Consider the following 24,568-nt stretch of genomic DNA (forward strand, 5'->3'; position numbering starts at 1 on the left):
TCTCTCTTTAAAGAACATTGTTATCCTTTGAGGGGGTTTTGCTACCAAAACCTCTGTACCAATTACCATACCAAATATTTGGTACGGCAAAATCTATTACCATTACCGTACTAAACTTTCGGTATACCGAATATCGGTATACCAAATAGTTCGGTTGGTATGGTGACACACCCCGACCGAGATCAAGGCATGTTGGCCATCACGTGAGGGTGACGTAGCCATGTACACAGTGCGGAAGCAATAAGAATAAGAAATATATGAATAATTAAAAACCGAAACTACTAGAGTGCACTAGAAAACAGGAAGTGTTAGGAGTAAGATACAAAAGTAATTACTCCTAATCAGAGCATAACAAGTCTAGGTGCAGTCCAGTAGGACAAGTACTAGTTATACAATACCATAAGATGTCCTACACTTATTTTATTATGTCTGAACCGCCGAAGTCCTTAAGGCCACCAATAGCAAGCTTACCTAAAACCTGGAGGAGAGCAAAACAGAAAACGTGAGTGGGCAAAAACAAATGTTTTACAGAACCAATTCATTTATCAACATCTCTAACCCCTCGCTGTAAAACATGTATAATTTTTCCCAGAATTAGAATATTAGCATATACATAAATATATATGTAAATATATCAATTCAAATCATGCTTCACATAATCATATTCATATGTATGCCATGTCAAGATATAACAAAGTAACTAATTCAGGTGAGAATAACTTCATAGAAATATGACATATTAGCCAGAACCCTTGTGGTAGTCTGTACAGCTAAATTCATAGCTCCAAAGTCAAACTAGTCGAAGTCACTACGATGACCTATACGGCACTATACTGCACAAGAGTTGGAACCAAATGGAAAGGTCTGTATAACAATATTGGGTGTAATATAATTATGCTTAATACTACTCTCACATAATAGTTGGGTGATAATTCACCACTCACCTACGAGTCGGAACCATAGTAAATCTGAAGCTGAAGCTGAATCACTTCATAGGAAATGGGACATGAGGGAGCGGAAAAATGGCTTAATCATATCGAGAAGACCTTTCTTATGATGCAGAGTCAGGGGAATCTTCCTCTTAATAGGTCGGTTGAGATGACTACTTGGTTTTTAAGGGAGCAGCCTACATCCTGGTGGAGACAGGAGTCTTACCAGTTGACCCCAGCGAAGATTGCGGACTGGGGAGTATTTAAAAAGTTGTTTCAGAAAAGGTTCATTCCTCCTGAGTACATTGATCGTAAGAAACAAGAGTTTACCCATTTGAAGAAACGAAAGATGTCAGCTAATGAGTATTATAGAAGGTTCACTAATTAGTCGCGATATGATTCAGAGGTTGCTGCTAATCCGGTTGAGATGCTTCGTCGCTTCAGGTTGGGTACTAAGAAGAAATGGCATTCTATAGCTACATCGACTCCCTGTGCCACTTACCAGGAGTTTTATGAGGTTTTACTGCGGATTAAGGACTCAGAGAACATGCCCAGTGAAAGTAAGGATGAGGAAGAAAAGAATGGGAACCAGATGCGATATGATAAAGGAAAAGGGCAAGCATCTCAAGGACGTCGTAAGACCCAGATTTTAAGAGAAGTGGTGGCAATTCCAGCTCTTCTAGTGGAGGTTTAAGTTCTAATATGTAGAGAAGAGGTGGTAGATTTACTGGAGGCCCTAGATTTCAGAGACAAAGAGACTTTGGTAATTCAGGTGGTTCAGGTGCTCCTTTATGCCGCATGTGTAATAATAGGCATTTTGGGGAGTGTAAGCGAGGGAGCGGTGGATGCTATACTTGTGGAAAGATGGGTCATAGGGTTGCTCAATGCCCTCAGAATTAGTAGAGACCCCAGCAGCCTTCCTTCCCACCACATGTACCGACCCAGCAAGCTTTAGGATCTAGTGGTTATGCCCAAATTGGATGAGGAGATGCCTATCATTATCAGGGTTACGCCGTTCTTTATACTTTAGGGCAGTATCAGTACTCTCAGGACCCTCAGTATCAGGGAGGTTCTATGTCATATCATCCACATTCAGCCAATGGATCACAGTGGTACCAAGGGGGACAGCCTCAGCAAGTCGAGATTTTTGCTAACAGTGCAGGATCTTTGAGGCAGTCTGGTCAACCAAGATAGGGACGTGGCGTTCATGCTAACAGAGGTCGCGGTGGCCGACAGCAGAATCAGGGTCGTATCCATAACATGTCACTGCAAGACGCTCAGAACAATCCTGATTTAATTATGGGTACGTTAAATATTCTTGATCATTTTGCTTGAGTACTGATTGATTGTGGTGCTATGCATTCTGTTATTTCTCATACATTTGCTCAAGTGACGCAACTTCATCCTACACCTCTAGGATATGATTTAGAGTTTTCTATGCCTAGAGGGGATAGATGTTTTGTGGATTGGGTATATCTAGGATGTCCAGTGATGGTAGAGGATGTTGTTATGCCAGCTACTCTTATGCCATTGGATATTATGGATTTTGATGTGATTTTGGGCATTAATTGGTTGCACTATAATCGTGCCAAGATAGATTGTTATGGAAAGACAGTCACATTCCATCGTCTTGGATTACCTGAAGTTACATTTGTAGGAGAGCCTTGTGGGGTGAGGCATGGTATTATTTCTGCCATGAAAGCCAAAAGATTGTTGTCGAAAGGTTGTCAGGGATATTTGGCTCATGTGGTACTGAACGATGATGCTCCTAATAGTGTGGATGATGTACGGGTAGTTAGGTATTTTCCGGATGTATTCCCTGAGGATTTGCCTGGATTGCTGCCAGATAGAGATGTGGAGTTTTTTATTGATCTGCTTCAAAGTACGAATCCTATATCTTTGACTCCTTATAGAATGGCTCCTGCTGAAGTAAGGGAATTGAAAGTTCAATTGTAAGAATTAGTGGATAAAGGTTTTATTCAACCTAGTACTTCACCTTGGGGAGCTCCAATTTTATTTGTGAGGAAGAAAGATGGAACTTTGAGGCTATGCATTGATTACAGGCAATTGAATCGGGTAACAATTAAGAACCGTTATCCGTTATCTTGTATAGATGATTTATTTGATCAACTCCGAGGTGCCTGTATAGTTTATAAGATTGACTTGAGGTCGGGTTACTACCAGTTGAAGATTAAAAATGAAGACGTCCCTAAAATCGCATTTAGGACTCAATACGATCATTATGAATTTCTTGTAATGCCATTCGGGTTAACTAATGCACCAGCCGCTTTTATGGATTTGATGAATCGAGTATTCCAGCCATATTTGGATAGATTTGTTATTGTCTTCATTGACGATATTCTGGTATACTCTAAGTCTAAGGTTGAGCATGCTTAACATCTTAAATCGGTGTTGAACAATTTAAGGGAACACCAGCTATATGCTAAGTTTAGCAAATGTGATTTTTGGTTGAATCAAGTGGCATTTTTGGGACATGTTATTTCTGCTCAAGGCATTCAAGTGGATTCTCAGAAAGTGGCAGCTGTAGAGAATTGGGAGCAACCTCGAACCATTACCGAAGTACGGAGTTTTCTTGGCCTAGCAGGCTATTATAGACGGTTCGTTAAGGATTTTTCAGTGACTGCTTTGCCATTGACGAGGTTGACTCGAAAGGATGTTAAGTTTGAGTGGGATAATAATTGTGAGCAAAGTTTTCAGAAGTTGAAGTATTATCTCACTCATGCACCTGTTCTAGCACTCCCAGAGATAGCGGTAATTTTGAGGTTTATAGTGATGCTTGTTTAAATGGTTTGGGTTGTGTATTGATGCAACATGGTAGGGTGATTGCTTATGCTTCGAGACAGTTGAAACCTCATGAGAACAATTACCCTACTAATGATTTGGAGTTAGCGGCTATCATTTTTGCTTTGAAGATTTGGAGACATTATCTTATGGTGAGAAATGTAAGATTTTCACGGATCATAAGAGTCTTCAGTATCTTTTTACTCAGAGAGATCTTAATCTTCGACAACGAAGGTGGATTGAGTTACTTAGTGATTATGATTGCACGATTGAGTATCACCCTGGTCGTGCAAATGCAATGGCGGATGCACTTAGTAGGAAGACTCCAGCTAGACTTAATGTCATCTATGATTGTCATGTTCCTTTTCTTGTGGATTTGAGGTCCACTGGAGTAGAGTTAGGAATGGAAGATCAAGAGGAGCCTTGCTTGCTAATTTTCAAGTTAGGCCAATTTTAATTGATTCTGTGCTCGAGGCCCAGATGATTGATGAAAAGATCCAGGAAATAATTCAAGCAAGGAATCAAGGCAAAAAGAAAGATTTCGGGATTCGAGAAACTGATGGTATGCTTATGCAGGAAAGCAGAATGTATGTGTTGAATAATGCAGAGTTAAAGAAAGAAATTTTGGATGAAGCATATATTTCAGCATATGCGATGCATCCAGGAGGCACTAAGATGTATCATACCATTAGACCATTTTATTATTGGCTGGGTATGAAAAGAGAAATTGTCGAATATGTAAGTAGGTGTGCCATTACCAACAAGTTAAAGATGGAAAGAAGAATCCGTTTGGGTTGATGCAGCCACTTCCTGTTCCACAGTGGAAATGGGAAAATATTACTATGGATTTTGTCTACAAGCTTCCTCATACACAGAATGGATATGACGACATTTGGGTAGTAGTTGATCGGCTTACTAAGTTAGCACACTTTATTCCAGTGAGGGAAAAATATTCGTTAAGCCGATTAGCTAAGTTATTTATATCGAAGATTGTGAAGTACCATGGTGTTCTAGTTAATATTAGCTCAGATTGGGATCCTAGATTTACTTCCAAGTTCTGGGTAGCATTTCAAGAAGCTCTTGGTACGAGATTACTTTATAGTACGGCATACCATCCTCCGACAGATGGACAATCTGAGAGGACTATTCTGACACTAGAAGATAGGTTGAGATCTTCAATGATGCAGTTTGGCGATGGTTGGCATGATTGTTTGGATTTGATAGAGTTTGCCTACAACAACAGTTATCATTCGAGTATTGGTATGGCACCATTTAAGGCACTTTACAGGAAATCTTGTTGTACGTCTCTATGTTGGCCAGAGGTTAGTGAAAGAGTTTAGTTGGGCCCTGAGATTGTGGATGAGACTACTCAAAATGTTCAGATAATTAAGTCTAACCTGAAAACGGCCCAGGATCGACAAAAAAACTTAGCAGACAAGCATGCCACTGATCGGAAGTATAATGCAAGTGATTGGGTATTTTTGAAGCTATCACCTTGGAAAGGTGTTGTACGATTTGGAAAGAAAGGCAAGTTGAGTCCTAGGTACATTGGACCTTATATGATCATCGAGGCTTGAGTTGCCTTCAGAGTTGTCCAAGGTACACGATGTGTTTCATGTTTCGATGCTTCGTCATTATGTCTCAGATCCTTCACATGTGATTCCTCCTCAACCTTTGGAGACTAATCCGGATTTGACTTACGATGAGGAACCAACAACTCTTTTGGATTGGAATGATAAGGAACTAAGGAATAAGACGGTGCGTTTGGTGAAAGTATTATGGAGAAATCATTCAGTGGAAGAAGTTACTTGGGAGACAGAGGATCGGATGACAGAGATGTATCCACGCTTGTTTTATGATTATTAATGGATGTAATTGTTGTGTATAATTTCGAGGTCAAAATTTTATAAGGTGGGTAGATTGTCACAGCCTATCCCGAATGTTTAATTTCGACGATGTGAAATGACGGTTTTATCCTTGGACGTTGAGATTGTAGTGTGTGTGTGTCATGCTTTGGGAGTTAAATGTATTTTCTTTGGTTTTGGATGAGGACCACTTGTGCCACACACATATACACTTTCTCTCTCTTTCCCGTGCTCTCTCTCTCTCCTGCCTCACGATTTCCTTCTATTTTTCGTACAAACAGTACGAACGAGCTTGGAACCAAGCATTTCACGCACAGATCAACGTTAAGAAGGTAAGAATTGAACTCCTTATTTGTCCTTGAGTTCGTATATGTCATTTTTAGGACTTGAAACCGTGAAAAAACCCTGAGAACTCTAACCTCTTATTTGGTGCATTGTTGATGCACACGTAAATGTGAAGGTTTCAGGTGATTTGAAGCTTGTAGGAAGCTTTAAAACATCCCTACGAAGCTCGAAGAAGAAAAACCAAGCGATTTGGACGTCAGGATCGTCAGTTTCAAACTTAGCCGATTTTTCTCGAAATTCTCCGACAAGATTCCGTGAGATTTAGGTCTTAAATCAGGTATGGGGATGTTCTACAAGTTGAGATCTTTAATTCGGCACTAATTTCATGAAATTTGAATGAAAATCGACCGAGATATCAAGGTTTTAAGTTTTACACAGTTTCCGACGCCGGCGACAGTTGCCGGAGGTTCGAGGTTAGGGATGACGGAATATTCCAATGGCGTTAGTTAACTTTAACGGATTCTGTTACTATTTAATGAAATATTCCTAATGGTGTCACTGTTGTTGTTGGTGTGCCAGGCACGTGCCCGCCCGTGGGCGGCACATTTGGCCGTGCCTTGGCCGGCACGTGGGTGGTTGGAAAATTTTTCTAAAAATAGGGGGATGTTCGTGGAGTTGTGTAGATCACATTGGTATATTCAAACACCCCATTTGAGCATTGTATGAGAAGTTATTAGCTAGTTTTGTCTATATGCTTTACATAACGTTTTTATAGTTAATTCGCATATAGGTGAGACTTATCCCAAGGACGAGGGCATTTAAGGGCGACTCGGGGGCTACTATCCTTCGACATACCAATGAGTTGGCTTTCGGTTTTTAGTATATATTTATATACTTGATATTTTCCCAGAAAATATGTTTAAATGAGATTATGCCTTGATCTCGGTCAGTGTGTCATCATTGGTTTGTACCTCTATCCTCTTTCTTATTTATTAATTATACCAATCCTTATTTCTTCTTAATTAAGCTTTTCTTGGTCGCTACTGGTTTCAGTATTTAACTGTCCTAATTGTGTTTTTTTTTCATTGTTTTAGAGAGTTTTTGCTCTTGGTTTTTCTCTGTTGTTTGTACTTATTTTACATTCTGGGTTGATTTAATTAATAGGGTTTGTAAACACGGAAAATTCCTGAGAGATATAAGACAAGAACACGTGTACAAAATAATATTTTGTATTAATTTAGGGATTACAATCTCTTTTACAATTTGATCATCTTATTCTATCTTTGTAAGATGTAGATTTGGCAAAGAACGAAGAAAGCTTTCTTGATCCTTCGGAATTCTTGGGAATTTGGGGGGTTGGATGCTTGAGAGCTTTAGAGTTTCAAAGCTTCAAGGATTTTGTGAAGTGAATTGGTGCCTTGAAATGAAAGGCTTAGCCTTCTATTTATAGAATTTTTCAAGGCTTAATTTTGAATATAATAATAAGATGAAATAAATCATTTTTGCCAAGTATTGACACGTGTCCTTTTTGATGACTTTTTCAATTTTTGTTGAGTCACACGTTGCATGGAAAATTTATGTGACACGTGAATGTTGAAATTTTAATGCATTGGTCAACATTTATTTCACCGAAATTTTGATGTCTATAGGGTTTCTTTTCATTTCAGATTAATTTGGTTCTTCTGGATCAATCAAAGGTTAGAAGGGTGCAACCAATGGTTTTTGGAAAAGGTTGGTTGTTCAATTTTTTATTTTTGTCTTTATGGTTGTTTGAATGGACCTTTGTATAATCTAAATACAACTGAATTGAATAGCTATTTTTCTACATTGTATTTGCTTTCTTAAATTGATTCATTTTTGTTGATAAAGGTAATTTGGTTTTGTAGGTCAAGGTTTTTCGACAAGAAAATTAAGCTAGAAATTCAATTGAGGATCAATGCTTGCACTTATTTAAATTAGTTCATATGAATATTGATTTCGATTTGACATTGAATTATATCTTGGATAAGCATCAAGTATATATTTGTCAAGAGTACTAATTAATTACATACTCTAGCTCACCGATTTGTTAAATTCATTCAAGCGTTTTTTATTTTTTTGCTAATTAAATTACAAATAAGTATTAATGGCATTCATTTGGTACCATTCAATCAGGTGAAAGATGACTTGTTTGAATGTTTGATTTTCTTGAGTCAAAGTCTCCAACTAGGAGAAAGAAGGATCTTAATGGGAGCAAGGCACAACATGAAACAAACGAGCACAAGAGAATTTTATGTTTAGGGGATTTGGGGAGAAGGTGACTAATCACCCTAAAAACTCAGGTATATGGTTGTTCCTCTTTGAATTACATGAACATGGCTGTATATTTATTTCTTTTGTGTCAATTATTAGAAAGAATGCATTGGATATGGAAATTCTTTTAGACATAATTAACAGGAACATCAAAATGGTTAATTCTACTCTGCCCTTATTTATAATTTTCACCTCACAATGTTCCTTTCCCTTCTCTTGACATGGTAATATGGAATGGTAGTGCATGATAGTAAGGGTTATATATTTGATTTATCACTTTGAAATCTGATAATTATTTGGGCAAACGATCATGAGGTAAGACTAAAATGGGTTCGGTTATGTGTTCATTCAACATAGAGTTCATGCCATTTAATTTTTCTTTTGATATTTTCTTAGTTTCTCATCCACTGCATATGGAGTGTTGAAGATGGACTATGCTAACCGTTGTACCAAATTGTTTTACTTTCTCATGTGTTAGTCAATCAGAGCAAATGTTGAGTGCATTTGCTCTTGACAAATAACCATATATGCAAACTTTGGAAGAGGAGACCACTCTATTTGGGTTGCTTGCAATGGGTATTTATGCAGCAAAACTTAAGGTGCGTGGTAGTTAGTTGGGTTTAAAGCAATTTTTGTGTATACAATCTCGTGCTTGCATATCTATATACTATTGATTCATACATGTTTGGGTTAATATTTGAATGTTGGGTTTGAAGAAAATAGAGCCCAAGGATGCCAATTAAAGGAGATCTACCTGAAGTCCGGCATCAAGTCCAGAAGCAAATTGAAACCTTCTCAGCCAAGATACAAGCCACATGTTTATGATTGAAATGACAAGTGATGGAGACTAACCTACTATCTGCCAAAAACTACTTTCCAATGGCATTACAACTAAAAAGTTGATGACTCACTACCCTCCAAGTGCTTTCAGGCAAGAGCAAAAGTTACAACAGTCAGGCCAAATTGTCTATAAAAGGAAGGACAGACCCCAGAGACAAGGACACTCAACCAATCAAACAAACAAACTTACAAACTCTGCTCTCAAGCCAGATTTGCATTCAAAAGCTAAAATCAACCCAGATTCAGTCCCTTTAGCAATAGTTCTTTAAGAAAAGCTATCTCTCGTCTAGTATAAAAGCTCTGCTATCTCTCTTAGTGGTGTAGTATCAATTCTCCCCATGTAAACTTGTTTACCATCCATCCCTTTTTAGCATATAAACCCTGTAAATTCAAAGAGAAGTGACTACAAGAAGTTCAACCTTGCCAGACAAGGTGAAATCTTGCCCAAAGCTCTTTGTTTGTTTTCTAAATTAGTAGATCTATTGCTTAATGCATTCTCCAGCATGTATTCAAGTTATTTCCACTTGTTTTTCTATTTTAAGAGTTCCCTTTGCATCTGGATCTAGTTAGCTTGATGAATATGTTTTCATTAAATGTAATCTGGAACCAAACTAGTAATTTAAGGGGCTTTGGACTCTCTTCATTTAAACATACAAGACTATGAACTAAAAGTCCTTGTTTACAAGGCAAGAAAAAGAACTTAATGTGGACTTAACCCATAACAATCCTTTGATTACAAGAAGTTTAAAGTAACTTGGGATACAAATAATCAACTTAAAACACACTTGTTCTACATCTACTATACTGAGATAGCAGTGGCACGCCTAGCACATAGTTAGTTTTAATTGTGAGCCTCAAGGCCTACACCTAAGACCCCACAAAGGCACCTTTCAGAACTAACTTTGTTCTCTTCTTGTAGCACATCAACAAGCAAGAGTCCGACTACACATCCAAAGTGCCAATCCCTTAGGGAGCTATGTTGAGGACCAAGGAACCTTTTTAAGAGAAATCTTTGCCTGAACAGTACATTTGTGAGAAATTTAATTTAACTCTCTTGAATCTATTTTTAGATGTTCAAAAGTCGACATTATGCCCCGCGTTCAAACTTTCCGCTAGATTAGTTTAGAATATGGTAAAATAGTTAAACAAACAAAAGCCATTTCCTAAAGCATGAACATAATTAACCAAAAATAACCAATTTTTACAAATTGGGCTTTCCTAAAGCATGAACGTAATTAACCAAAAATAACCAATTTTTACAAATTGTGCTCAAATGTGAATCTATTTCTGCGGCGGGCTAGATGAGTATAACATAATTATTCTGCAATGTGGAGAATTACAGATTACCTGGGAGCCGCCAATTACAACGCCCTGTTCAAGGAAAAGCGTGAAATTACTAGTGAGGTTGAAACTTCTCATCAGCCATCTGCCCTTGCGAACATTCAATTGGGACCCACCAGTATTGACAAAACTCTGCATGTGTAGAATCGCTCTCCAGAACGCTTCCGTGTTGGAGGTGGTTCCGTCGCCAACGCCACCGAAAGCTTCGACGGATATCACCACCTTCCTCTTTGGCACATCCCTGAAGAACCCGACACAACTCTTGGCCGGGGCATCTGAACGGGTTTCGAATCCTCCTGCCAAATGGAATCGGCCCATATGGGAAGGCCGGACATGATGGTGAATACGAGGAGCAAAGATGCCCACGAGCTCTTCAATAAGCTACTAAGTTATCTGAATCCATCAATTTCTTACGTGCGGGGTATGTAGGGCGCATGAGGGGAGGGATGGGGGTGCGTAAGATCGAGGAAGGAAGTTTTCACACTACGCCCATTGTCTGTATTAGCGTGCTCTGTCTGTATAGCGTGCTGGATTTGATTTGTTCGGCGAGAATCTGGTGAGGTGGATGATATGGTTGTAACTTTTCATCTGCATTGTGTGCGTCTCCAAACTAGATGTAGGTTACTGTGTCTCTTTCCTTCCATGTCCCCTATCTATTATTTGACACATGTCGTACCATTACCCGGAAGTCAACAGTTTCTTCACAAGACTTTCTGGGGATATGTTATTTCAACTACCAGGAGTTTAGTTTTGCTGGATGGAAATATCCTGTACTCAACATGTGTCGTTCTATTTTTTTTTTTTTTTTGTTATTTTTTTTTGGAAAATTCAATTCATGCAAAATAATTAAACTTCATTAATGAGACTAAAAATAAAATTGTTTTTATAGATGAACCTAAGAGGCAAATATCAAATGTTAGAAAAAGTATACATCATGATATCACAATTTTTGTATAGATTAATGTTATTCATACCATATTTTTGTACCGCATTTTCATACCACTTTAGGTGGCATTTGATGTTGACAGTCACATATGAATAACACTACTCTTTTGCATATTAGGCACATTCAAGTATCGCACAAAAGTATTAAATAAATAAAATAAAATATAAAAACAGAACAATAATTCAATACATTTAAGGAGACCCATGAAAACATAGCCCAACAAGAACAACAAAACAATATCCTTTACTGGAGAGTAGCCCGTAACCATTGTTGCACCTGCCAAAAGGGAAACAACTTTCAAGTTGAGTCCAACAAAAAGCACAAATCCCAAAACATACCCTGAATACATCAAATCTTCAAGTGATGGCCAAAATCAAGCCTTAGAGATCCAAATCGTCCACAACTACACCTATAAAGAAAGCCACGAATCTACACCTCAAACAAATCAAGTATGGGATCATGAATTTTTCTGATCCAAAGTAAGGTGGATCAGAATACAATTACATCAAATGTCCAACCATGGACTTAACGACTCTAATTAGAATAAGCCGCCTAAACAGACTAACGATGTCACCACATCCAGTTGGGCTCAAAAATGGTAGGCAAGGCTTGGCCTCGCTAAGATTGACCATGCTTGCTCCACAAGACATGGAAGCCTAACCAGATTCTTACAATCTAAGGATTGGCATGCCACAAAAGTAATCATAATCCTAAGAGCATTTCCCCCTCATCCTATTTGCCCATGCAAATGGCAATTGAATCTCCAAAACTAAAAAAATCCTCTCCACCCAACCCAATTAGTTAGGCTACTCGTGGGCCTAGTATAACCGGACTAAGCAATCAGGCCAGAATTGACCGACCCTATGACCTAGTAGATCTGTCTTCATGTTGAGGTCAGCATGACAAAAAAAATATGCATGTGAGGACTCAACTGTGGCGAGGATCTTGGGGGTAGATTTGGGTTGCTAGAAGTGTACTCAACCATGGCGAGGATCTTGGAGGCAGTGATGGCTTGGTGGAGAATCAATGAGGAAAGTGAGTGGTGGGAGATTAGGGCGGTGGTGATGGAGGAGAGATTTGTTTGGATGAGAGGGGAAATGGCTGAGGCGTGAAAAGAAGACCCCATTCCCCGCATCTTATAATCAGTAGAAGGGTCTTATTCCAGTTTGATTTCCATGCCTCCTGGAAGGATAATGCTCAAATCCGCATCATCTACAACCAAATCATCATTTCCATGCCTCCTACAAAGGGCTCCAATGGACCAATGGAGCAGAACCCACTCAAGAATCTCAACACCATCCTGAAGTTGAACCCATACGCAAAGGCTACACAAAAGATGTCGCGTATGGGAAAGCAAGGGATTAATGTCATGGAAGATGCTTCAAGAAGCAAGGGAGGCTATAATAAGATTATGGTTCATCTTCTTCTTGCCTAGTTTTTCTTGGCAAAAACAGATATGGTTAAGGTAAGTTTCATGATTGGAAATCCTAATAATCGAAGACTAAAAATAAAAATGGGTTTAGAAGGTAGGTAACGATACAGAAAAAAAGGTTCATGACATGAGCTGAAGGCTAGAAGTGAAGTTGGTCCGAGAAATCACAATTGTGAAAGAGCTATTTAAAGGCAAGGTACCAAGAGAACTCATCGTTGAATCTAAAAAGTTTTGGAGAGCCTTTGACCGATACACCATCCCATTATCTGGATTGCTCATGGTTGTTTACTCTTTTACAAGTTACTTGGATTTGTGCAGTGCGTGAATTTGGTTCCAACATATGCCTTTGTATCTAAGATCGCGTGCTTGAATCTCTCTCAATGTAGTTTCAGATGAATTTAGCGTTTGAAGTTTTGCCTAGAGATTTGTGTGTTTGATTACATTATTAAACATATTTCAAACTTATTTTTAATTTAATTAGACTTGTGAGATCCATTTATGTGTCACATCCGCACATAAATTCTTTTTGACAAAGTTGTGACGGAAGGACCACATTGATTTGAGACACCTATTTCTAGGACTAAATTGATTGATTCTTATTTTTAGGGACCAACTAGATGGTGTAGGTCAATTTTAAGAACCATTTGTGATAAAAAAAAAAAATAGACTTGTGGAGCCCATTTATGTGCCATATCAGCTCATAACAGAATTTTTGACAGAATTGTGACGAATGGACCACATTGATTTGCGATACCTATTTTCAAGGACTACATTGATCGATTTTCAATTTCAAAGACCATCTTAATAATGTGGGTCAATTTCAAGAATTATTTGTGATAAAAACTCGAATCTAAACTAATATTAATAGAACCCTCTCTATCAACTAAAAGAGAGTGAAAATACTATTTAATCTTGTTTCACAACAAAAATAGTAAAGGCAGTAATGTAGTTTCACAAAACAAAATTTTGTTTTTTGGTTAAGCATTACCTATAGATGATTTTAATATTTCTAATAAAAAAATAAAAATTCAACCTCTCACTCTCCACTGGCATGTTCTCTCTCACACACTTCATCTCTTTTTCAATTTAAAAAACGAAAATAAAAAATTTCACAGCATAAAGGAGTAATAATAATAATAATAGTTCCTCTAAAATTAGTATTCTTTTTTTTTTCCTAGGCCAAAATGTCCAAATAGCGTGCATTGAGTATTGAGAGCGAAGGAAAGAAGAAGAGAGAAGGAAAAGTTCCGAATTGGGAGCAAACTGGGTGGAAGTACGGAATTCCGGTTGCATCCTCGGTTGCTTGATTGATTGATAGATCTGGGCATTGCATTGGATGTGTAATAGAAGATTGAATAGAGGGAGGGTGAATGGAATCAGCGGTGGGTTCGAATCAAGCGGCGGAGTTCGACTACTTGTTCAAGCTGTTGATGATCGGCGACTCAGGCGTCGGCAAGAGCAGCCTACTCCTCAGCTTCACCTCCGACTCCTTTGAAGACCTTTCGCCCACCATTGGTTTGCATTCCCAGTTTCCTCCTTTGCAATTTCTTCATTCGTTTCGTTTTTCTTTGCAGATTCTTCATCGTTTCCTTTTGGCGGGTGCAGGTGTTGATTTTAAGGTCAAATATGTTACTCTCGGAGGCAAAAAACTCAAGCTTGCAATTTGGGATACAGGTAAATCCCAATTCCCTCACTGGTTTGCATCCTAATTTTATGGAGATTTATATATTTGTAGTGATCCTTCTTATGTGATATGATTTAGGGTTCCTATGTGACATGATTTAGGGGCCTTGTTTAATTAATTTTGTATGTTGTCATTACCCAAAATTGCACGATAAACTTAGCGAAATTTCGGATCATTTATCAAAAGAAAAGGGTTGAATTAATCGAAACTATAGTGTTTTATAGGGTTGTTATATTATTAGATCACATTGTCCTTACTTAATGAAGAGATCAAAGTGTTGACACGAAAACTATGAATAAAGAACTTTGATACATGTGTATCTATTCATTTTTTGCCGTGTTGACCAAGGTTCTGAAAAACACTAGGTGCTAGTCGGGCGGTGGGTTGGGGCGTAGCGCCTAGGCGGCTAGGTGGACTAAGGCGGATTTAATACAATTTCTTATATAACATATAAATAGATGCCTACTTACACTCTAAAAAAGTTGTACTTTATTGAGAATTTGGGAAAGTTAAAATTTAAGCCATTATGGCATTGACATCATCACACCCGTCTATGCGAAGAGATAGGGAGAAGGGAAACACGAAACAACGAGAGATATAAGATGTGTTTTGAAAAAATAAAAAAATAAAAAAATAATGGTACCCTATACCCTGAATTGCCTAGCCACTGCATAGGCCAGCTAGCCACCGCCTAGCCCGCATAGCCCTTACCCCATTTTCCTTTACAGTTGATCTCTGTTTTTGGCATTGAGACTTGTTCTATATGATCTTATTGTTATTAATGCATGTATAAGCCCCATAATATTTGATATCCTTCCCTGCTTATTTTGCTTAGCATTCAATTTTCTTGTAAATTGGTTTTACATGGCTATCCTTCATCAATTTGTTTAGAAAGAGTAGGGCTTGGATGTCAATTTCTAACAGGTTCTAAATGTTTATTTTCCCAGCTGGTCAAGAGAGGTTTAGAACCTTGACGAGTTCATATTACAGAGGTGCACAAGGGATCATTATGGGTAAGTGTTACCTACATCGGTTTTTATTATTCTTTCAAGTGAAAAATGCAGATCATGACTTATTGCATTGTTGCATAAAGGATGCTGCCTCTGTTCTTGAACTTTTATGTGTGATGCATTAAATAGAATAATCTTTGGAACATGATCTGTATAGCTTCCCTATGATGCATTTGATGGAATGTTCGAAGACAAAGGCCATTAGCAAGATTTATATATTAAATTAGTGCTTGTAAATGAATTTCCAATTTTGTTTTAATACTGCTAAAAGTGAAATTTTACCACCTCAACTTTGGGTCACATAACAAACTCATACCTTATCTTTTAAACATCGTTATGTTATGCATCAACTTATAAATTCGCTGCAATGTTGGACCTTTGGTAAAAAATTTGTGAATTTTGTCTATTAACTGCTGATGAGGCATACGCAGGGCCAACCCCCTCGCCCAATGAAAAATTAATCAACAACAACAACAACAACAAAGCCTTTTCCCACTAAGTGGGGTCGGCTATATGAATCCTAGAACGCCATTGCGCTCGGTTTTGTGTCATGTCCTCCGTTAGATCCAAGTACTCAAGTCTTTTCTTAGGGTCTCTTCCAAAGTTTTCCTAGGTCTTCCTCTACCCCTTCGGCCCTGAACCTCTGTCCCGTAGTCACATTTTCGAACCGGAGCGTCAGTAGGCCTTCTTTGCACATGTCCAAACCACCGGAACCGATTTTCTCTCATATTTCCTTCAATTTTGGCTACTCCTACTTTACCTCGGATATCCTCATTCCCAATCTTATCCTTTCTCGTGTGCCCATACATCCCACGAAGCATCCTCATCTCCGCTACACCCAATTTGTGTACGTGTTGATGCTTCACCGCCCAACATTCTGTGCCATACAACATCGCTGGCCTTATTGCCGTCCTATAAAATTTTCCCTTGAGCTTCAGTGGCCTACGACGGTCACACAACACGCCAGATGCACTCTTACACTTCATCCATCCAGCTTGTATTCTATAGTTGAGATCTCCATCTAATTCTCCGTTCTCTTGCAAGATAGATCCTAGGTAGCGAAAACGGTCACTTTTTGTGATCTTCGCTAGATTGCTCCGGTCATTAGTGTGGATAAGTATATAAATGGATAGAAATAGGAAAGCAAACACAAGATGTACGTGGTTCACCCAGATTGGCTACGTCCACGGAATAGAGGAGTTCTCATTAATTGTGAAGGGTTTACATAAGTACATAGGTTCAAGCTCTCCTTTAGTGAGTACAAGTAAATGATTTAGTACAAATGACATTAGGAAATATTGTGGGAGAATGATCTCGTAACCACGAAACTTCTAAGTACCGGAGTGTGGTATCGTCTTGACTTGCCTTATCTGTCTCATAGGTAGATGTGGCATCTTCTCTGGAAGTACTCTTCCTCCATCCATGGGTGGTATCTGTAACTGGTGGAGATGCACAAGGTAATGTATCAATTTCACTTGAAGCTTACTTGTAGTTTCAGGTTTGGTCAAGCGCGATACAAACCATGTAGTAGGAGTCCCCTAAGTCGCCGAGCTAGGGGATCTGCTGAAAGAGGTGACAGACAAGGTAAGCAATCAGAGCTCCGGCTGATTGTTCACATTCTCCCTATCTTGTAGGCAGCATGAAGGATAAAGAGAAGAAAAATGAGAAGAGATGATATGGGATACTTTTGCTTTTGAAGAAGTAACTTTCCACAGGCTTATTCTTGAATTGGGCTGGAGGGTTTTCTGGTTTCCTCCAGAGTATAAGGCCGACTGAAGAATTTGAGGGTCAAAACAAGTCCATCAAATCTAGAGTACGTTCGACCTTGCTGATATGGGATACTTTTGCTTTTGACAGAGTAGTGGATGTATCGGCACGTGTGTTGTTACGCTTGTCTCCACATGCTTCCTTGTATCCTTCTCACTTGCCCTATCTGTTCCTCAGGCAGATGTGGTATCTTCCCTGGAAGCATAAGATGTTGAAGATGAGTACTCGAGAGCAATGCCAGGTAAGTAATCAGGTAAGGGGTTCCAGGCAGTCAATTCCTGGCTGGAAGCTTGATTCCAAGTGCTGACTGATTGCTCTCTTTCTCCTTGTCTTGCAGGTAAGAACAAGGCCAAAGGAAAAGACAGGGAAAAAGCATGATATGGGATACTCTTGCTTTTAACCCTGATGATATGAGATATTCTTGCTCTAGTATAGCTTGTTTACAGAGGTATTATCGGGGGGAAAGAAAGCTGAATATTTCGAAAGGCTTCGTTGGGAGTGCCCTCTCAGATAAGAGGAAGGGTTGAGCATTTTTGCAGTTCTGCCTGTCCGTTGGGGATGGAGGTCGACATATATAGGAGTCTCCCTAACATCAAGTAATAATGCTATTCCTTTACCCTGCTTGGTCATAGCACGGTAGTGGGAGCTGCCAGCTTCACATGTTTTAACTCTGTCAGAGCACTTTGAAAAAGTGGTCTGTGGTATCTGGAAAGCTGATGTTGCGTGTGAAGATTACAGACAAGCTTTATCCAAGGAGATCCAGCTCTTGAAGTTGGGAAAGTGGTGCCTTTTCGGTTTTCGAACAAGTAATCCTGTTGGGGATCTGGCTCTCGAGATTCGGAGAACGATGCCTCTTCGATTTTTGAGAAAGCAATCCTGCTGGTCTACCTTACCGCGAAGCACAGAGGTTGACACACAGGGACTTTCCAATTATCCAGCAGTGGTACTGTTCCTTTACCCTCTCTTTGATTTTTGAGAAAACAATCATGTTGGGAGTCTGGCTCTCGAGATTCGGAGGGCGGTGCCTCTTCGATTTTGGAGCAAGCAATCTTGTTGGGAGTGTTTTCTCGAATGTGAGTAAAGGTTGGGCATGTTTGCTAGTCTACCTTGCCACGAAGCACAGAGGTTGACACACAAGGACTTTCCAATTATCCAGCAGTGGTACTGTTCCTTTACCCTCTCTTCGATTTTTGAGAAAGTAATCATGTTGGGAGTCTGGCTCTCGAGATTCGGAGGGCGGTGCCTCTTCGATTTTGGAGCAAGCAATCTTGTTGGGAGTGTTTTCTCGAATGTGAGTAAAGGTTGGGCATGTTTGCTAGTCTACCTTGCCACGAAGCACAGAGGTTGACACACCGGGACTTTCCAATTATCCAGCAGTGGTACTGTCCCTTTACCTTTGTGGGTAATAATATGGTAGCTAGACCTTCAAAATTTATGTGTCTAAACTTTGTTAGTGTTGTTTCTTTGCTATTCTTTTACCCTTCTTGGTCAGAGCGATGTAGTGGGAGCTGCAAGCTTCACGTGTCTCAACTTTGTCAGAGAACTTTGGCAAAGTTATCTGTGGTACCCATGAGCTACTGTTGCGTGTGGGAAGTGGGTGATTGAACAGTACGAATCATGTGCTTTCTACTTCGCCAGAAATCTTCGACAGAATGCCCATAATTTCTGCAAAGTTGAGTGTGCGTGTGACAGGTGCTGACAAGGCTGGAAAAGTAGGTGCCTCTTCAATTTCTGAGATCGGCCCTCGTGGTCTCTGAGCAGCCCAGCTTTTGAGAAAGCAAGCCTCTTCGATTTCTGAGATCGGCCTTCGTGGTCTTTGAGCAGCCCAGCTTTTGAGAAAGCAAACGCCTCTTCGATTTCTGAGATCGACCCTCGTGGTCTCTGAGCAGCCCAGCTTTTGAGAAAGCAAACGCCTCTTCGATTTCTGAGCAGGCGCCTCTTCGATTTCTGAAGCTTCGTCGAGTACAGATTTTTATAGGGGCTGACATTAAGTTCCAAAGCACACTTGAATATCCACCAGTAGAAGCTCCATTCTTGCACTTCTAAGATCTTGATTTGTCCGACCTCTTCTCTCTTCAACACCTTTGAAAATGTCTGGCCCCTCCGACCGTCGTTTTGACTTGAACTTTGTTGAAGAGGCAGCCCCGCCTTCTCCAGACAACATATGGCGCCCATCCTTCGTCTCCCCTACTGGTCCTCTTACCGTTGGGGATTCCGTGATGAAGAATGATATGACCGCTGCGGTAGTGGCCAGGAACCTTCTCACTCCCAAAGATAACAGACTACTTTCCAAACGGTCTGATGAGTTGGCTGTTAAGGATTTTCTGGCTCTCAGTGTTCAGTGTGCAGGTTCTGTGTCTAATATGGCCCAACGCCTATTTGCTCGAACCCGCCAAGTTGAATCATTGGCGGCTGAAGTGATGAGTCTCAAACAGGAGATTAGAGGGCTCAAGCATGAGAATAAACAGTTGCACCGGCTCGCACATGACTATGCTACAAACATGAAGAGGAAGCTTGACCAGATGAAGGAATCTGATGGTCAGGTTTTACTTGATCATCAGAGATTTGTGGGTTTGTTCCAAAGGCATTTATTGCCTTCGTCTTCTGGGGCTATACCGCGTAATGAAGCTCCAAATGATCAACCTCTGATGCCTCCTCCTTCTAGGGTTCTGTCCAGTATTGAGGCTCCGAATGATCCCCCTCCGGTGCCTTCTCTTTCTGGGGCTCTACCGACTGCTGAGACTTCTCATAAGCAACCTTTGTGAAGGCTCCCTCTTGTTTGTTTATTTTGACTCAAGTATATGTACATATTTGTAACTTATCGGGGATATCAATAAATAAGCTTTCCTTCATTTCAACGTATTGTGTTAAATACACCAAAGCTTTCTTCGCTAAGTTCTTTGAATTTTCTTTTGTTGAAGCTTGTATGTTGAAGCTTTGTGAGTGGAGCATGTAGGTTGAGGTAGTGTTCCCTTAATTTCCCGAGTGAGGAAAACTTCTCGGTTTGAGACTTGGAAAATCCAAGTCACTGAGTGGGATCGGCTATATGAATCTTAGAACGCCATTGTGTTCTGTCCTGTGTCATATCCTCCGTTAGATCCAAGTACTCTAAGTCTTTTCTTAGGGTCTCTTCCAAAGTTTTCCTAGGTCTTCCTCTACCCCTTCGGCCCTGAACCTCTGTCCCATAGTCGCATCTTCTAATCGGAGCGTCAGTAGGCCTTCTTTGCACATGTCCAAACCACCGTAACCGATTTTCTCTCATCTTTCCTTCAATTTCGGCTACTCCTACTTTACCCCAGATATCCTCATTCCTAATCTTATCCTTTCTCGTGTGCCCACACATCCAACGAAGCATCCTCATCTCCGCTACACCCATTTTGTGTACGTATTGATGCTTCACTGCCCAACATTCTGTGCCATACAGCATCGCCGGCCTTATTGCCGTCCTATAAAATTTTCTCTTGAGCTTCAGTGGCATACGGCGGTCACACAACACGCCGGATGCACTCTTCCACTTCATCCATCCAGCTTGTATTCTATGGTTGAGATCTCCATCTAATTCTCCGTTCTTTTGCAAGATAGATCCTAGGTAACGAAAACGGTCGCTTTTTGGTATATCTTGATCTCCGATCCTCACCCCTAACTCGTTTTGGCCTCCATTTGCACTGAACTTGCACTCCATATATTCTGTCTTTGATCGGCTTAGGCGAAGACTTCTCTCCAAAGGTTAAGCTTTGCATTTACCCCTTCCTGAGTTTCATCTATCAACACTATATCGTCTGCGAAAAGCATACATCAAGGAATATCATCTTGAATATGTCCTGTTAACTCATCCATTACCAACGCAAAAAGGTAAGGATTTAAGGATGAGCCTTGATGTAATCCTACAGTTATGGGAAAGCTTTCGGTTTGTCCTTCATGAGTTCTTACGGCAGTCTTTGCTCCTTCATACATATCCTGTATAGCTTGGATATATGCTACTCGTAATCATATAATTTTTTTTGTAAATGTGGCACCCACCCTCTACAAACCCATTACCCTCACCCTTCTTCCCCAGTCCATCCGTCTCCCCCTTCTTCCCCAGTCCGTCTGTCTCCCCCTTCCTTCCTTCACGAGCAAAACTGCAACCCACTCCCCACCGCGCACCCTCAGCCGCCAATGACCTCATATTGCCAATCAACCACGTCGAAGGCTAGGCTAACCACCGCCACCCCACACGCCTATTTTTCGACGAGGCCTGAAGAGGTCTATTTTCCTTCAGGCCTATTTACCATTAACGATGTCGTTGCAGATGAGCCCCGATGACAACATCAGCTTCCCGAACCCAATCGAGTCCACCCCTCAATCCTGGATTCACTTGAAATTGATCCCCTGGCCGTGAAGCAACTCGACCCAATCGTGCGCATGGGCTCCACCTCCGCCCATCGACGTCTCCATCCCCCACATTAGCAAGCCTAATTCGGCCAAATGGGCAAGTGCCCACCACGGTCTCACCTTCCCTGACAATGATGGTGGCGAGGATGCTGTAAGGTCTCAATGTCCATGTCAGTCTGGTCGGACTCAACAACGACGACACTCTCACCTTTGGAGAGGACGGTGAGGGTGCGGTGGTGGGGATTAGAGCGGAATGTGGTGGAGGAGGAGGCGGGGGAGGGGTGCCATGGGAGAGAGGTCGAGATGGAGGAGAAGGGAATGGTGGTCTTGGAAAAGAAATGAGACGGCACCATTGGAACAGATTAGGAGAAAGCGAATTGAATTGGGAGAAATTTTTAAAATGTTAATATTTAATTAATTTTTTAGTCTAGTTGGGCAAGGTTACGAACCCTGTGCATGCCATCTCTGCAGTTAACCGACAAATTGCAGATCTTTCAATGGAGGTATGACATTGCAACGAATTCGTAAGTGGATGTATGATATTGCAATGTTTAAAAGATGGGGTATGAGTTTGTTACGTGACCAAAGTTGAGGTGGTAAAATGTATCTGCCCTTAAAAATATATGTCCACCTGGTGAGAACCTGGCTTTTGTGCGAGCAGAAAATGGTCCACTCATGCCATGACAAAGAGGCTTATTGGGTTCTGTATAGAGCAGAAAATGGCGATAGCAGATATTAATGTAATGTATGACTGAACACTCCTACAACATAACAGGACTCTCTTAGAAAACTTAAAGACATTGAATTGTTAAGAATTAAAGAATTGATGCTTAGGTTGACTCTTTGGCTTAATAGAAACTTGTAGATTAACTCTTAAACTTATGCTTGTATTTTATTTCACTCGAGTGGATATTTCTTTCTAGAATTAAAAATTTTTGTTAGATTTTGGCAAAGTGGTCTTAATCTTGGGCTACAAAAGAGATGAAAGATAGCATATTTTAAATCTAGTTAGTGGAACAAACAAATTTTAAGTGTAATTAGAGGAAAGCAGTGGCTATTCCGTAATTTTAAATGTAGTTTGTGGAAAGAATTTTGTTTGGCCTGTTATCCCTCTAATTTCATTTAGATGAAAGATAGCACATTCAGAACTTTGGTGGAACTTTTTGGTGAAACTTTTAGGGGATAGGTTATGGGTCTTATCACTTTGAAGTTAATCGTACTAACACATTAGTCGTATATGGTGATTCAAGGATAATAGTAACAGTTACAAGTATTAATTTGTTTTTTGTTACCCCAACAGTTTACGATGTAACGAGGCGAGAAACATTTACAAACCTTTGTGATGTATGGGCCAAAGAAATAGAACTCTATTCAACAAATCAAGACTGCATCAAGATGCTTGTTGGGAACAAAGTTGACAAGGTATGTTCACTGTTCCAATTTGAATTTCTCATGAGAAGTTTTGTTTAATCATTTTGGGGGAAGCAGGGGGAAGCCTTGTTGGCTTGGGGTCGTCCTTGCATATTAGGTTGTAGTTAAAGAAAGCGAAAAGGATCAAGACATTATCCTTCTTTCTAAGGAGATAAACAGATTAGTGGTAGAATTTAAATCAGATTTTCAGGATAGTTATAGTTGGAAATAATGTCTTCAGCGTCTGGTTTACTTACTACAACCTGTTCCGTATCATGCTACTGTTACATACTAAATGAGGGTTTTAGAGGCTGTTCCGCCTCTCTTATTTGATTTTGATTTTAAATTGTAATTGCGTATCTATTCTGTCTTGTGCGACTGTTGCATTACCACAAGATGTCCAGTTTTCTATTGTACAGCTCCCTCACTTATTAGGTACTTGGCATGTATGTTTGGTGAACATTTGAGTTGATAAACACAGGCATGATTACAGGTCAAGTTGATGTGAGGTCCCTATGTATATGCACCTAATTCTCAATCCTTGTTTCCCAGGAAAGCGACAGGGTTGTAACAAAGAAAGAGGGAATAAATTTTGCTAGGGAATCTGGGTGCCTCTTTATTGAGTGCAGTGCTAAAACTCGAGTTAATGTGCAGCAGTGCTTCGAAGAGCTTGTTTTAAAGGTTTGGAGAACTTCAATCTCGTAATCTCATTTATCGTGTCTGTATCAATCTATGAAACTCATTAATTGAGAATAAATATTTTGGAAAAAAAATATAAAAGAAGAAAGAAAGCACAATTGTTCGCAAAGGCAATCGTTGATATTTAATTTGCACAAAGCATTATTGATTAAATTTCTAATAATCTTATTTAACAAAAACGAATGATATTGTAATGAAATGATGGCCTGATATTCTAATGCAGATTCTGGATACTCCTAGTCTCTTAGCCGAGGGTTCTAAAGGGGTGAAGAAGCATAACATCTTTAAGGAGAAACCGCCACAGTCCGATGCATCGACCAGCGGTTGTTGCTGAAGCTTAAACACCTGTCTCAAGCATTTCAGATCTCTAATTAGCACTAAATTGGTCCCTCTGTCACTCAAGGAATTACTCATTGTATGAATTGCAATTCTCTTGTAAAATATAGCTTATCTGATTTCTTCCTCATCTTTTTGGTTTCTTTTGGACTAATTTATGTGTACAAACAGAATTAAAATTAATATATTGTCACAGGCCTGAAGAATTACTGATATAATACCAGCATGAAGTAATATAAGAACAACTTAAAAAAAAAGTTTCGGCGAATAGGACATTCTTTTTTAACTCATTGCATTTGAGTTTAAGTTCTTCCTTTTGTTTTTGGTGCATATTAAATAATGATATAGTTTGCAATTATAAAAAGACGAGCAGAGATCAATGTTGCTAATTTGGTAGTTGTCTTGCAAGTACTTGCACCGAATATCCAAATCTAAGGATCTGTTTGGAAGTGTTAATAAAATAACTAAAAGTACTTACAAATCACCAAAAGCACTTATGACCATATTTGTCAAAACAAATGAGACGTGCTTCTGGCTTCAAAAAAGCAAGAGAGCA

The 24,568-nt window shown here is 39.7% G+C and overlaps 1 protein-coding gene across 1 annotated transcript; it reads left to right on the forward strand.

Moving 5' to 3' along the window:
* Positions 1 to 13,783: 13,783 nt before the first annotated feature.
* Positions 13,784 to 24,230, forward strand: LOC114824411 (ras-related protein RABC1-like). The gene is made up of 6 exons (XM_029101302.2): positions 13,784 to 14,247; positions 14,338 to 14,406; positions 15,364 to 15,429; positions 22,868 to 22,989; positions 23,530 to 23,658; positions 23,900 to 24,230. Exons 1-6 carry the CDS (start codon positions 14,103 to 14,105, stop codon positions 24,008 to 24,010), a joined length of 642 nt encoding a protein of 213 aa, XP_028957135.1. The 5' UTR covers positions 13,784 to 14,102; the 3' UTR covers positions 24,011 to 24,230.
* The last annotated feature ends 338 nt before the right edge of the window (positions 24,231 to 24,568 follow it).

The sequence above is a fragment of the Malus domestica genome, chromosome 01, assembly GCF_042453785.1.
Source record: "Malus domestica chromosome 01, GDT2T_hap1".
Classification (NCBI taxonomy): Eukaryota; Viridiplantae; Streptophyta; class Magnoliopsida; order Rosales; family Rosaceae; genus Malus; species Malus domestica.